Source organism: Mobula birostris, chromosome 22 (assembly GCF_030028105.1).
Source record: "Mobula birostris isolate sMobBir1 chromosome 22, sMobBir1.hap1, whole genome shotgun sequence".
In the NCBI taxonomy this organism is placed as follows: domain Eukaryota; kingdom Metazoa; phylum Chordata; class Chondrichthyes; order Myliobatiformes; family Myliobatidae; genus Mobula; species Mobula birostris.
Genome location: NC_092391.1, coordinates 12172290 through 12188705, shown reverse-complemented (window position 1 = coordinate 12188705; position 16416 = coordinate 12172290). Strand labels below are relative to the sequence as shown.

Below are 16416 nucleotides of genomic sequence, written 5' to 3'. Positions count from 1 at the left end.
CTAATGATTAAGAAAGATCAATTTGTTAGATATCAAACTGAAAACCAAGATTGCAAAGGAAACCAGAGTCAGAGGAAGTCAGCGTTTGCAAGTTAAACATTAACTCATTGCTAACAAACGTCAGTATAGGCTAAAAACCCAAGGGAGCACAGTAATGAAATGTTGACTGTTAAATTACAAGTAAAGAATTTGCAATTACATGGAGCAAATTAATTTGACTTCCATGTTACATTCACTTTCAATTACATGAAGGATTCTTGGCTTTATGACAGGACTGAGAGCACGGCAGGTTTGCCACTAATAGTTACTGCACCAGATCTCGATGACCCCAGTCCACTGTTTGTGGTTGCTGATTGTGGGCATTGCTGAGGCAATAGGTGCATGGCTCCCAGTGCCCTGCCGCGTCATCCTTCTGCGAAGCATATCAGAAGGGAGTTGAAGCTAAACTGCAGGAAGTCAGGCCCTGACCACAAGCCACCTGATGGCCTTTGTCAGCTCTTGCCATCAGAACATTCAAGTTTATTGTCATTCAACATTACACATGTACACAGCTAAATGAAACAGCATTCCTCAGGGTCCACAGTACATATGTCACATACAACACTTAAAATATTAAACAATAACAGATTTAAAAAAATATTCTAATGATTCCCAATGCTGGTGATCAGAGGCATGCAGAACTAGATTAAAACAGAAGTTAAATATTATTGAAAGTGCTTCAGAATGTTGAACTTCATTTGATTTACATTGAGTCTCACTAATGTAGAGGAGGCTGAATCGGGAGCACTGATACAATAGGCGAAGATGACCCTAACAGATTCACCACTGAAGTGTTGCCTCACCTGGAAGAACTGTTTGGGGCCCTAAATGGAGGTAAGGGAGGAGTTTCCACAGCTGTGCTGCCAATGTGAAGAGGGGTGTGAGTGATGTGAGTTCTCCTGAAGTCGATAACCATCCCCTTTGTCTTGCTGACAATGAGGAAGAGGTTATTTGCCTGAGACCAGGCCTCAAGCTCTTCCACCTCCTCTCTGATGGCCATCTCACTGTTGTTGGTGATGAGCCCCACCACTGCGATGTCATCAACAAACTCGACAATGTGGTTGCCCGGGTGCTCACGTGTGAGCACAGTGTACAGCGATGGGCTCAGCACAGAGTCCTAGGTGGGGGAGGGGGCACCCCCCATATTGAGGAGCCAAAACGTACAGATTAGGGTTAGTAAGTAGTGGACAAGCTATTATGATGGCGGAAGCATGGCAACACTTGTGGTTTGCACCCAACACATCTTTGGACTGTGTTGGTTATCGACACAAACAACGCAATGCACCAAACGTCTTAATGTATATTTGACAAATAAAGCTAAGCTATAAAAATCTTTCCTCCAACAGGACTACAACCTTGTTGTAGGGTTTGGAGACTTGCGTGCCTCAATGACCCAGAGGGCTTTGTTGGCTGGAGTCAGAGCCTTGTGCTTCGACTCTTGGTAGGGTCACCCCTGCCAAACAGGTCAAAGGGTAGAGATCAGACTAAGAGTGGTCCACTGGTCCTCCAGGTTTCGGGGTTCAGCTCACGGCTAACAACCTTGACTGGTACAGGAAAACTGTTAGGGAAACAGCAATGAAGAATCCTTCTATACCTGTGTGTGACCAAGGGCGGACAAAGATGGAGGACTCTCATTGTGTCCTGAATGCCAGCGGCATACAGGACAGCAAGTATAAAAATATTTATTACATTCACCCCACATTCCCACCAACGCCCCAGATTGTGCATTTCGGAATAGCTTACATGGTCAGGTTTTGACAGGTACATTTTTAGGGTGGGGTGGGGTGGGGCGGGGGTAGAACTGGAGCACCTGGAGGAAACCCAATGACAGGGAGAAATTGCAAATTCCACACATACAATACAGTTACTGGAACAGTGAGGTAGCAGGATTACTGACTGCAACACCGTGCCATCCTAACGTCCCTAAACGATGCTAAATCTCAGGTGCAGTGACTGCAGGCAGTTGCAACTTCCTGCACAAACATGCAAGTCTGAGACATATCATTTACACTGCAGTTAGCCAGCATAAGAAAAGCACCCCTGTTGGCAAATTAGAACTAAAATCTTAATTAGTGCTTCACCTACTCAGATCAAATTTATACAAAACATTGGAGGAACTCAGCAGATCAGGCAGCTTCTATGGAGGAAAATGAACAACTGACATTTTGGACTGAGACCCTTTAGAGCCTTCATGAAGGGTCTCAGCCTGAAATGTCAAATGTTCATTCCTCCAGCATTCGTGTGTGTCACTCAGAATTTCCAGCATCTGCAGAATATTGTGTCTTGGAATCAAATTTACCCTGTTGAAAAATTTTGAAGCTCAGTATTGAATGATTTACACAGCTTGCTCACCAATACCTCTACTTCCTCAGAAGGCTAAAGAATTTCTCCATCAACTGTTACCAATTTTATCATACACTACAGAAAGAATTGAGTCTGGATACATCACAACTTGGTAGAGCAACTTCTCTGCACGTGACCGCAAGAAACCACAGAGAGTTGTGGACACAGCTCTGTCCACAACTTTAGAGTCTCAATGGGTTGAGTTAAGAAATGGCAAGGGTAAAAGAACCCTAAAAACAGTTGTATACAGGCCACCAAACAGCAGCCGGATGCGGATTACAAATTACAGGAGACAGAAAAGGTGTGTCAGAAAGGCAATATCATGATAATTGTTGGGGATTTTAACATGAAAGTGGATTGGGAAAACCAGGTCAGTACTGGACCTCAAGAGAGAATTTGTAGAATGTCTAAGGGATGGCTTTTTAGAACAGCTTATTGTTGAGCCCCCTAGGGAATTGGCTGTGCTAGATTGAGGGTTGTGCAATGATCTGGAGGTGATAAGAGAACTTAAGGTTAGAGAATCCTTAAGGAACAGTGATCACAATATGATTGAGGTCACATTGAAATTTAAGGGGGAAAAAAGTAAAATCCAAGTGGTATTTCAGTGGAATAAAGGAAATTACAACAGCATGAGAGGGGAACTGGCTGAAGTTGACTGGAAAGGGACATTTGCAGGAAGAACAGCAGAGCAGCAATGGCTGGAGCTTCTGTGAAAAATGAGGGATGTGCAAGACAGATATATTACAAATAAGAAGAAATTTTCAAAGGGAAGAAGGACACTACCGTGGCTGACAAGTGAAGTCAGAGCCAAAGTAAAAGCAAAAGAGAGGGCGTACAAGGAAACCAGAGCAAGTGGGGAGATAGAGGATTGGGGAGCTTTTAAAAACTTGCAGAAGGAAACTAAGAAGGTCATTCAGAAGGAAAAGATGAATTATGAGAGGAAGCTGGCGACTAATATCAAAGAAGATACTAAAAGCTTTTTTTAAGTATATAAAGGGTAAAAGAGTCGGGGGTAGATATGGAGCCAATAGAAAATGACATTGGAGATATTGTAATGAAAGACGCAGAGACGGCAGAGGAACTGAATGCGTATTTTGCACCAGTCTTCACAGTGGAAGACATCTGCAGTATACCGGACATTCAAGAGTGTCAGGGAAGTGAAGTTCGTGCAGTGAAAATTACGACTGAGAAGGTTCTCAGGAAGCTTAATGGTCTGAAGGTGGATAAATCTCCTGGACCTGATAGAATGCACCCTCAGGTTCCTTAGGAGGTAGCTGGAGAGACTGCGGAGGCATTAACAATGATCTTTCAAGAATCGATAGATCCCGGCATTGTACTGAATGACTGGAAAATTGCAAACGTTACTCTGCTATTTAAGAAGGGTGGGAGGCAGCAAAAAGGAAACTATAGACCTGATAGCCTGACATCAGTGGTTGGGAAGTTGTTGGAATCGAATGTTGGGGATGAGATTATGAATACCTGCAGGAACGTGACAAGATAGGCCAAAACCAGCATGGTTTCGTGAAAGAAAAATCCTGCCTGACTAACCTACAGCAATTTTTTGAGGAAATTACAAGCAGGGTAGACAAAGGAGATGCAGTAGACATGGTGTACCTGGATTTTCAGAAGGCCTTTGACAAGGTGCTGCACATGAGACTGCCTAACAAAATAAGAGCCCATGGAATTACAGGGAAGTTACTAGCGTAGGTGGAGCATTGGCTGGTTGGCAGAAAACAGAGTGGGAATAAAGGATCCTATTCTGGCTGGCTCCTGGCTGGTTACCAGTGGAGTTCCACAGGGGTCAGTGTTGAGACCGCTGCGTCTTACAATGTTTGTCAATGATTTGGAATACAGTATTAATGGCTTTGTGGCTAAATTTGCCAATGATACAAAGATAAGTGGAGGAGCAGGTAGCGTTGAGGAAACAGAGAGCCTGCAGAGAGACTTAGATAGTTCAGGAGAATGGGCAAAGAAGTGACAAATAAAATACAATGTTGGAAAATGTATGGTCATGCACTTTGGTGGAAGAAATAAACAGGCAGACTATTATTTAGATGGGGAGAGAATTCAAAATGCAGCGATGCAAAGGGACTTGGGACTCCAGGTTGAGTCAGTGGTGAAGAAGGTGAATGTAATGTTGGCATTCATTTCTTGAGGTATAAAATATAATGTCACGTGACCGGCAACAATGAATATAGAATTGAGTCAGGTTTTATAAAAACAAACGAACATTTATTAAACTCTGCTCAAAAATAATGAAATGTATTTAAACAACTAACTTAACCGGAAGTTAACTACTATACGGCAACTCTGGAACAGTTCTTAAAAGGATAAATGCGGAAACAGTTCTTTAAATGGTAAATTTGAACAGTTCTTAGAATGGTAAATTCGAAAGACCAAGAGATTTATACAGTCAATTAGGAGAGACTTTCCTGAAGTAAAGAATTTCTTGAAGACGTGACGTTACTGCTGATCCCAGCCGGAATCTGCCTTGTCCACAGGATTCACGACGACGGAAATAAAATGGTTTAAAGGAACTGACCTTTTCCTCTGGAGAATAGACACTGCACAATCCCTCCTGCTTTAGCAGAGGATATCTCAAAATGCAGGTCACTATTTCTTGAACGAAGATTCAATAAAGGTCGATCCTCTCCAAAACTACCGACCGATATCAGCTTTACTTGACTCTGCCAGTTCCTGTACTTTAGTAAAGTCTTCACTCTCCAACACTACTTACAATAGAAAGCAGAACTCCACTTTAAAATGAAACTGTGTCATAAGACAAATACGCAGTATAACGGAGTATCTCATAGTCATACTTTATTGATCCCAGGGGAAACTGGTTTTCATTACAGTTGCACCACAGATAATAAATAGTAATAAAACCACAAATAGTTAAATAGCAATATGTAAATTATACCAGGAAATAAGTCCAGGACTAGCCTATTGGTCTGACGAATTAAATAGTGAACTGAACTTAAAACTCAACTGGAAAGACTAACTGTGTCACACCAGGGGTCTCCCTTTATATACCTGGTGAGAACATGTCAACACATGACCTTACATCGGTGGGAAAATTACATCATGTGACCTCCACAAGACCATTACATCATGCTCATCAGATAACCAATTACATCATGGTCATAAGACAGTCACAAGGTACCCATGAGGTATGAAACAATAAAAAGAGCAGGAATGTGATGTTGAGGCTCTAAATAGCACTCGTGAGACCACACTTGGGAGCATTGTGTGCAGTTTTGGGTTCCTTATTTTGGAAATGATATACTGACATCGGAGAGGGTTCAGAGAAGATTCACGAAAATAATTCCAGGAATGAAAGGGTTAACACATGAGGAACGTCTGGCAGCTCTTGGGCTGTATTCCCTGGAGTTCAGGAGAATGGGGCGGGGGGGGGGGGGGGGAAATCTCACAGAAACATTCCAAATGTTAAAAGGCCTGAACAGATTAGATATGGTAAAGTTATTTCTCATGGTAGGGGATTCTAGGATAAGAGAGCACGACTTCAGGATTAAAGGACGTCCCACAATTGTAACCCTCAGGTAGGTCGGAGGCATTAGTCTAGGGGAAGACACTCTCCAGCCTGCCAAACTTGTGAAATCTCACTTGTGTAGATGCTGTGAGATGTGTTCCCAATGCAAGTCAGTACCACAAAATAACAAACAGTACACCATATGCAATTTAGCTTTATAATTCTTAATTTGACTAGAGGGTTACTAAAGAAAACAAAAAGAAAAGGGCCCATTTTAATCAAACAGTCTGATGTGCACACTGGAGGTCATGATTTTCCCATCCATTCGTTCTCCATCGACTGCCCCCGGACATCATCGACTCCCAACCCCATTCCACATCCACTCAGTTCTGCAGTCTACAACCTCTCTGTTCCGGCATCTTCTCCCTCCATCTTCCGCTGAACAAAAGCCATGAATACCTTGCTCTCGGGCACACAAGAAAGAAAAACACCTCCCTCATTAGATCCTGCATATTCCAAAGCCCTCGTTATCTCCAGTCATAACCCAAACACTGCTGCTACACAGAAACCATTACACTAGCAGTGAAACCTTTCTCAGGGCGCTACACAAGTAAAACACTGCAAGATTCTTTGACCATAGGAAGGGAGGGCAAAAGGAAGAGCCACTCTGTTTGTGAAGGACGACAGTGTCTGTTGCATCCTAGTTGTATATGCAAGCCAGGGCAGCACAATATGTTACCCATGCAGTAGGCTCCTCCTCTCCATGCAGCTGATGAATCCAAAGGAACAACTGAGACAGATAAATTTTGGCACAAGGAGCATGACAGGAGTTGCCAGTTAGTATTGAACTCAATATAGGACTGCCTTAGCGGCCTCAGCTCCAGATTTTCCCCCTTGAGGTTTACTCCTGAAGCCTGCTCCTATTTGTGGTTATGGCTGCAAGGCCACAGAGATTTGAGATCAGGGTTTGCCTTCTCCTAGATGAGCTGCCAATCATGGGTGACAAGGCCCATCTGCCCAGAAATCCTCGCCTATACACACTATACAGGGAAGTACAAACCTGCTTTAAAACTATACAGAACAAAAGTGATCAAACCAGAGGGATGGATAGATGCTACCTGGCCTGCTGAGTTCCTTCAACATTTTGTGTGTGTTGCTTTGGATTTCCAGCATCTGCAGATTTTCTTGTGTTTGTGAAACCAGAGGGACAAAAGGAAGGGCAGATTAAATTTTAAAAGTCCTACGTTTTTGACTTTGGAAAAATAATGGGACTCTGCTTTGTGAAATTAGATCTACAGTAGCGGTCCCCAACCACCGGGCCACGAACCCAGTACCAAGCCACAAAGCATGTGCTACTGGGCCGTGAGGAAACGATATGAGTCATCTGCACCTTTCCTCATTCCCTGTCACGCACTGTTGAACTTGAACATAGGGTTGCCAACTGTCCCGTATTTGCCGGGCACATCCTGTATATTGGGCTAAATTGGTTTGTCCCGTATTTCCTCCGCTGAGGTAGAGCGTTCCTATGAAACCTTTAGTACCGAAATGGCATAAAGCGAAGAAGCAATTACCATTAATTTATATGGGAAAAAAATATTGAGCGTTCCCAGACCCAAAAAATAACCTAACGAATCATACCAAATATCACTTAAAACTGAAAATAAATAACACTGACATATAGTAAAAGCAGGACTGATATGATAAATACACAGCCTATATAAAGTAGAAATAATGTTATGTATAGTCCAGAAGATGAAGGCAAAATCGATTTGTGGGAGAAAAATCAGCACGTATGCGCGTGCGCACGTCACATATGCGCACTGCACGCATGCGCACACAGGTGCCCGTGCAAGGTTTCATGGTCATGGTAGACTTTCCTGGGGTAAAGTGTCCCGGGATTTGACTGCTACTTTTGTCCCTTACTTGGGAGTGAGAAAGTTGGCGACCCTAACTGTAAAAGACATGTTGAGGTGAGTTTAACCCTACTTGAACACCACCCCCCGCCCCCGTCGGCCGGTCCGCAAGAATATTGTCAATATTAAACCGGTCCGTGGTGCAAAAAAGGTTGGGGACCCCTGATCTACAGCATCTGTGCACTTGTCTGGAAAAAGTTTACCTGCACTTATAATTATTTTTCCACAGTGAGTGGGGAGCAGCTGAGCAAGCCTTCCTTTATCCTGGCAATTGACAAGATTTTAGTATTGAACTTACTGGCGAAGACTATCATAGAGCATCTAGTGGAACAATGATCTATCCCTTGGCAAGTTCTAGATTTCTCAGAAGTACAGATATGGAAAGTTGCTGTCAGCTTTACTACATTACAACTTGAGTCATTAGCCTTGACATTATCTACATCAAATCAGGCCAACTTATTAGCTGGTGCTCTGCATTAAATCCAAGTTCAATAGCTAGCCCTGAGTGAATATTTCACATTTCTAAGGAGAATTATTTTTGTCCTCTCTGGAAAAATTGTAGAAACTGATTCTACAATTTCTTTTTATATCAGGAGCTCAAGTCCCACGTGTCTCTGATCCACAAATACCCTTCATAAAAAACTGGTTTTCAATCTAAAAGCCATTAATTTTAAACAACGTACTTTTAACATGGGATAGTAATAGTTTACAACTAGAATAATATTTCCATTTACACCTGTGCCCTTGAGAAAACATTTCATAAGTTGCTATTTAACGTTTCTCACCCTTGATTAAGGGCAGACCTAGCAATTTTCTTTTCTACATCTTTGCAATATAAAAATGATCAAGACAGCATTAGCTTGTAAAATCAAATCCCCAAACAGGAAACAGACGGAGTAAAGGGCTGCATTTGATTAAATTTAATATACAAGCACATGAGAAATATTATTCTATGCAGCCCCTTGTGTCTGCCCCGTAATTCAATAAGATCATGAAACACCTTTCACTCCAGTGGAACTTAACTGCATTAACTTCTTATTCTTCAGTTCTCTCAGTTATCTAAAAACTTTTTTTTGGCTAGATTGTGCTGAGCAGCTGAATCCTCACAGCCCTCTTTGGTTAAAAAATCCACAGATGCGCAATCCACTTTTCCATCCATCTTAGTTCTGAATAGCAGACTCCTTACCTGGAGACTGTGACCACTGATTCTAGATATGAGAGAAAAGTACATCAACCCCATAACTATTCTATCAACCAAAGTGAGAGGATCGTTCATTCCTATGAACTTAATTTCTGCTTACAAGACAAACGCAAGGAGAATATCAATCTGATGAATGCTTCAAAATCCAAAATAAGATCCTGCAGATGCTGGAAATCTGAAATAAAATCAAAATGCTGGAAAAACTCAGCAGCTCAGGCAGAATCTGTGGAAGATAAACAGTTATGTTTCAGGTTCAAGCCTTAACTCAAAATGTGAATGGAGACTAAAAAGGGTTAATGACCCACCGGATTCAGGAACAGTTAATACCCTACAACAATCAAGCTCCTGAAGTGAGGTGGACAACTTCACTCACCAGTATTCTGAACTGACTCTACGACCTAGACTCACTTTCAAAGACTCTGCAACTCATGTTCTCAGTATGTTTTAGTTTTTATTTGCATGATTAGTCGTCTTCTGCACATTGGTTCTTTGTCAGTCTTTATGTATAGTTCTTCGTAAATTCTACTATATTACTTCATTTTCCTGTAAATGCCTACAAGTAAATGAATCTCAAGGTAAGATATGGAACTGTATATGTACTTTTGACAATAACTTTCACTTTTGCTAACTAATGGGGGAAGGTGTAACAGTAGTGTGAAGCATATTGTAGCCCCTACCACGGCCTTAGAGTTAGAGAAAAGTACAGCACAGAAACAGGCCCTTCAGCTCATCTAGTCCATGTTGGACTATTTAAACTACCTACCCCCATCGACCTGCAGTGGGACCACAAGAATATCTGATGGATTTGTTGGCTGTTGCGAGGCTAAAGGCATCGTCTGCTGCCTGAGAACTTGGTCGGGGACTATATTTCCATCTTGCTGACTGGATTATAAATATTTCAAGGTAAGGAACCCTGCCCTAACCTCAGTTCATCGCAAAGCTGAGTAGACATTGCGAGACCACAGACCTGAAGTCGGGCATCATTGCAGCTGGAGAAGGCCACAGCCTCAGTCCATCACAAAGCCAAGTAGACGTTGTGAGACCACAGATGTGAAGCCAGGCATGTTCAAGACCAGCCAGGGCTCTCTGAGCATTAACAAATCTTTTAACCTTTTTCCATTTGACCAAAAAGGGTTGAACAGGGTTTAATTTGAAACTGTGCTTCATTCTAGTATTAAAAACCTCCATAAGTTTGATAACCAGTCCAAATTTAGGGAAATGTGTGTATATTTATGGTCAAAAAGAAAATTTGCTGCAGCTTCGAGGAATTCTGGCATGCAATCAGCTCCTCAAGTAACTTCACAAGATCACAGACAAAGGAGCAGAAGTAGGCCATTCGGCCCATCGAGTCTGCTCCGCAGCTCCCCCATGAGCTAAACTATTCACCCATCTAGTTCCAATTTCCGGCTTTTTCCCCATATCCCTTGATACCCTGAGTAATTAGATACCTGTCAATCTCCTCCTTAAACACCCTCAATGATTGGGCCTCCACAGCTGTATGTGGCAACGAATTCCACAAATCCACAGCCCTCTGGCTAAAAAAATTTCTCCTCATCTCTGTTTTAACTGAGTACCCTATGGTCTCTTGTCCTGGACTCACCCACCAAGGGAAACAACCTTTCCACATCTACTCTGTCCAACCCTTTCAACATTTTATTTTATCAATCATCAATTTATCACCTGAAATTACTTAAGTTTGTTACAGGAAGTACTGCACATGAGGCATGGAGCATATAAACAGATCTTTCTTGAGAAGAGCAGGTTCTGTCGGTAACATGACTTTGTGTCTATTTTATAGAGCAGGGCACCTCCACATCCCACACCTCCAGTCTCATCTCATTAATTCAAACACCTGACTCCAAATAGCTTTCGTAGAAGGCATTACTCCAGAGACTCACATACTTCTTACAATTAATTCATGTAATATTGGATCATTTTTCTCAGTAAATGAAGCAAGTTTTTGTGTTATTTATTTAATTGGATTCTCTTTATTTAGTTGTCAGACTTGTATGAAGATCTAATCATATTTTAGGTCATATTTACACAGAAATAGAGAAAATTCTACATGGTTCACAAACTTCCTAACACTGTATTTCCTTTGGAACATCAAGACTTTTTTCCAATGGTTAAACTTATGAGGGGCTTAGACAGAAAATGGGAAGTATCCAGAGTAACACACACAAAATGCTGGAGGAATTCCGCAGGCCAGGCAGCATCTGTGGAGAGGAATAAACAGTCGACCCAAAACGGGAAGACCCTAGATCAGGACTGGAGAGGAAGGGGGGGGAAGAAACCAGAATAAAAATGTTGGGGGGGGGAAGAGAAGGGTGGATTATCTATCTCTCTTGGCAGTGGAATTAGATTTAGGAGGTGCAGATTTAAAGTAATGTCTAGAGATGAAATAAACATTTTGACACCAGGCGTCTATAACCCACTGTATGAATTGGTGATGGAGACAGAAGTCCTCGCATTTAAAGTGTATCTATATACATATTTCAAAATCCAATAACCTATTGGACTATTATGGAAGGTGGGATTATATCAATATGTATGCCAACAGTGACCAAGTCTTCTGTGATTCTGTACAGGATACCTGCGCAGTTCCCATAACCCACAGGGTCACTTTGAAGGACTCAATCTCATACACACAAAATAATCTGCAGATGCTGGGGTCAAAGCAACACTCACAACACGTTGGAGGAACTCAGCAGCTCGGGCAGCATCCGTGGAAAAGATTGGTCGACGTTTCGGGTCCAACACATTATCCTCCGCAACTTCCGTCACCTTCAACAGGACCCCACCACTAAACACATCTTTCCCTCTCCGCCTTCCGCAGGGATCGGTCCCTCCCCACGGATCTCCCACTTGGCACTTATCCCTGTAAGTGCAAGTGCTACACCTGTCCCCACACCTCCTCTCTTGCCACCATTCAGGGCCCCAAACAGTACTTCCAAGTGAGGCAACACTTCACTTGAGAGTCTGTTGGGGTCATCTATTGCATCCGGTGCTCCCGGTGCGGCCTCCTCTACCTTGGTGAAACCCGACGCAGATTGGGGGACCGCTTTGTCGAGCACCTCCGCTCCGTCCGCCACAACAGACAGGATCTCCCGGTAGCCACCCACTTCAACTCTGCTTCCCACTCCCATTCAGATATGTCCATACATGGCCTCCTCTACTGCCATGATGAGGCTAAACTTAGGTTGGAGGAGCAATACCTCAAATACCATCTAGGTAGTCTCCAGCCCCTTGGTATGAACATAGAACTCTCCAATTTCCAGTAATTCCCTCCCCCTCCCTTCCCCTATCCCTATGTCACTCTACCACCTCCCTCTTGGTTCCGCCTCCTTCTACTACCCATTGTGTTTTCCCCTATTCTTTCTTCACCTTTCCTGCCTATCACCTCCCTGCCTCTCTTCCCCCACCCCTTTATCTTTCCCCTTACTGGTTTTTCACCTGGAACCTACCAGCCTTCTCCTTCCCACCCTCCCCCGACCTTCTTCTCGAACCTCTGCCCCTTCCCTCTACAGTCCTGGCGAAGGGTTCCGGCCCGAAACGTCGACCGATCTTTTCCACGGATGCTGCCCGACCTGCTGAGTTTCTCCAGCGTGTTGTGAGTGTTGCTCTTAATCTCATATTTCTCAATATTTACTGCTTATGTATTTATTATGATTCTTTGTTTTATATTTCCACGTTGGTTGTTTGTCGATCCTCTCGCCTGAGGTCTTTGATTCTATCATGGCTCTTGGACTTAGTAAGTACGCCCACAAGAAAACGAATCTCAAGGTTGCATATTATGACAATCAAAAACTTCCATAATAAATTTATTTCCAGTTTTTTTTTTGAACTTTGAAGTGACAATTCTACTGAAATCGCCCACTTTATAAGATTTTATGTAGCAAGAGCACTATATGCATTAAAACACCCAGATTTGGCGCATGGGAAAAAGAAGGCAATTTCAAATGCCCATGCACCTAAATTACCGGTTCTGAGGGGTGCGACTCAAAACCACAAATCGCTGACCTAACGCATCATCCCCTCCCGATTCACTCTGCTGAATTGGGGGGGGGTGGCACCGAGGTGCTGTAGACTTTAACACATCAAAGCAGTAAGTGTGCTTTAGAAGAAATTTGAGACACCATGCGAACGAATTAAATGCAATCTAAATTTCATTTCCCTACAGTTACTGCAGAGTGTGCACAAGCAAGATGATGTTGCGATACTCACCCGAGCTGCTGCTGCTCCTGCACAACCGGGTGCAGCAGCGGCGACCGCTCCTCCGCGGACATTGCAAGCTCGGAGCGGAGAGCCCGGGACACTCACGTGACAGCCGCCACCATGTGACCTCCGGGGCGGGGCGGCGGCGGGCTCACGTGACCCCCTGCGTTTCCCCAACAACCGTCCCACCGCCTTTCTCCCCGCTCCGCTACCTCAGCGTTGGACCCGGGCCACTGCCCCCGCCTCAGTAGGCTGGATATGGGAGTTCATGGCGGCTGTAGGAACTTCTTTCTGCCTATTTGCCATCATATTTCCGCTCCCTAAGCTCCGCTGTCGTGCAGGCGGTTGCGACACGATCATGCGCATAATCCCCTTGTGACACCCCTGGTTCACAAGACGCCGCCATGTTTGTTATAGGCGAAGATATCTTCCCTCTCCCCCTGAGCGCTGGGGATGTAAATACCCGAATCACATCAGAGATTCATCCCTGAGTGACAAATCTATGAACTACATGTAACTCACGCCGTGGACGGTGCTAGGACTTCTTTCAGATCTGACAGCTGAATTGTAAATGCGCATGTGCACCTGCTCTGATCGGGCGACCAATCAATGCGCGGGAAGGGGGCGGCGGCGTGCGCGGGCCGTGGGAGGTGACGGAGGCGCAGTCGCGGCGTTACTGTGACGCCACTTCCGGCCGTGTCCAACTTGGACTTGTGGTTGAGGATTCGGGCGGCGGCGGCTGTGGCGGTCGCCGTGTGAGGAGCTGATGTCCTCCGCCGGGCTCTTGCCCACGGCAGCTATGGTCACAGCCTTCGGTGTATGGTGAGCCCGTCTCCTCCGATGCTTACCTTTACCTAACGGCGTGCGGACCTAGTGGGAGTGTGGGCTTGTGGTTCGTCCCGGCCCTCCCTTCTCCATCGGGCCGGGAGTCGCGGGTGGGGGTTTTGACTGAGGGATTGCGGCGAGTTGCTGGGCTTTTGATTGAGGGAGCGCGGGGAGCTGGTGGGTGTTTGGCTGAGGAAGCGCGGCGAGTAGCTGGGTGCTGACCATAAAATGCATTAACTGAGAGAAGCTACTTAGCCTCTTGTTTCTACTGCACATCCCGTAAGATCATCGATTTTATCCCCCTTTCTTACATTAATTTCATACCCTTTGATTAATTTAAAAATGGTTTGAGTTTGGCTACTGTCATAAAAAGTCAGTGTGATATGAGTTCTTAAGCCTTTGGATGTTAAACATTCAAAGGGTTCTCTCTGTAAGGAAATTTCGATTTATGTTTTTCCTCCAATCATAAATATTTTTATTGAAAGTGACCTATGTCAGTTAGATGACAACCCATTCTTCTGATCTAATCCGTAGAGAATAGAGCTCTAATCTGCTTGATTTCTTTTGTAAAAGGATCCTATCTACCATTTCCAACTCCCACCTTCCATTTCTTGGTGGTCCAGATAATAGAGTGGCAGAGACCCAAATTTGATCCCGACCCTAGATGCTATCAATGTGGTGCTCCCTGTGACGCTGAGGATTTCCTTCCGCACCCCAAAGACGTGTGGGTTGTTTGGTTAGTGAATCAGTAATGTAAATGCCAGTAGGTAGGGTAAGTGATGGAGTTGATGAGAGGTTGGTAATATAAGAATGATATTAATATAAGTGTAAATGGATGGCTGGTAGGTGGTATAGCCTCACTGGGCTTGAGGACCTGTTTCTGTGCAGTTTCTTTCTGTCTCATTCATTGTGTTACGTACACATTACTGTTCCTCTGTTGCACGTATTTCCTTGGGTTGGTTTACATACTCTGGCCATTCTATTAGGTATCTCCTGTGTTTGATGAAGTGGCCACTGAGTGTCTGTTCATGGTCTTCTGCTGTAGTCCATCCACTTGAAAGTTTGACATTGTACATTGAGATGTACCTCTTCACACCTCTGTTGTAACATGTGGTTATTTGAGTTACATTTGTCTTCCTGTCAGCTTGAACTAGTCTGGCCATTCTCCTCTGACCTCTCATTAACAAGGCATAACAACAACTGAACCTCTTGACCATGTCTGCTTGCTTTAACGCATTCATTTGCTGCAAGTGATTGGTTATATATTTGCATTAACTAACCGGTGTACCTAATAAAGTGGCCACTGAGTATACTTGTGACTGTATGCAGCATTCCAGGCACTATACATACCTTATATTATACCTTATAATATAAACAGTTTGCAAGACAAGCTTTTCACAGCATCTTGGTACATATGGCAATAACAAACCTATACCAATGTCTCATAGGGCACAATATAGTTGCAGCAAGCTGCTTTAATTTTACACTCTGGTTATTTTTCAATCAAGCTCACTGAATGATTGCCTTTTTAATTGCTTGCAGTTTCCACATGTACATGACTCATTGAGATGAATAAGGACAGGAATCTCATCTGAATAACATCTTATAATACTCTTTTATTCAACAAATACGAATGAATTCATATTTTTTCATCTGTCAAATCCTCACCCTATCATTCATTCTTTGGGGTTTTTCTGTTTTATGCATGTCTGCAGAAAGTAAGAATTTCAGGTTGTATATTGTATATGTTCTCTGATAATAAGTGGAACTATTGATAATCCATCAGCTTTCATTCATTGTATTAGTGTAGATTGTGAACGGGTGGGGTTTTGCAAACTAAAGCCTGAGCTATTTATTCCTATTGTTTGCTGTCGTTTAGCTAATCATTTCATGCTGGTATGTCACCACTAGTCCCATGTATTCTTTGTTTAATGTCATTTTTTTGTGGCATTTTATTAAAGACCTTTTGAGTATCTTGCGTGAATAGATTCTCTAAAACAAGAAGCAAACATGGTTTCCCTTTCATAAATCCCTATCATCTCTGCTCAATACATTTTTATAAGTACTTTGTCAACATATTCCTTAATGACTTGACTTTCTCAAATGCAGCAAGGAATAGGAAGTGAACACTGTCCTTAACCAGTAACACCCAGATTCTGAAAAAAATAGGTGAATAGCAACTATTCTAGGAGTTTCCCTAATGTTAGACTAGCTGATATGCTATTCCATGCCTTCAATTGTCTTTTCTTCAGTGGGTAGTGAGGGGGTTTGATTCTGAGATTTGTGGGGGCAAGATTACGTCATTTGGATTTGCAGTGGCTGGGATTGATTTTACGTTCGGAGTAGGTGCAATGGATTTAGGGGTTGACTGAGGAATTGTGAATAGTCAT

The 16416-nt window shown here is 43.4% G+C and overlaps 2 protein-coding genes across 4 annotated transcripts in view; one reads left to right on the top strand and one right to left on the bottom strand.

Moving 5' to 3' along the window:
- Window positions 1–13301, bottom strand: part of slc2a8 (solute carrier family 2 member 8) — a 40709-nt gene extending 27408 nt beyond the window's left edge. For both annotated transcript variants that reach the window (XM_072240019.1, XM_072240018.1), the window contains exon 1: window positions 13211–13301. In XM_072240019.1, the coding sequence (XP_072096120.1) occupies window positions 13211–13272 (62 nt within the window). In that variant the 5' untranslated portion in view covers window positions 13273–13301. The remainder of the gene's footprint in view (window positions 1–13210) is intronic.
- A 586-nt stretch (window positions 13302–13887) lies between these two features.
- The window catches only part of fbxw2 (F-box and WD repeat domain containing 2), a 38307-nt gene continuing 35778 nt past the window's right edge, over window positions 13888–16416 (top strand). The window contains exons 1-2 of one of the 2 annotated variants that reach the window (XM_072240016.1): window positions 13888–14023; window positions 14600–14762. The gene's annotated coding sequence lies outside the window, so the exon portion shown is untranslated. The remainder of the gene's footprint in view (window positions 14024–14599; window positions 14763–16416) is intronic. The other variant, XM_072240015.1, reaches the window with a different exon arrangement.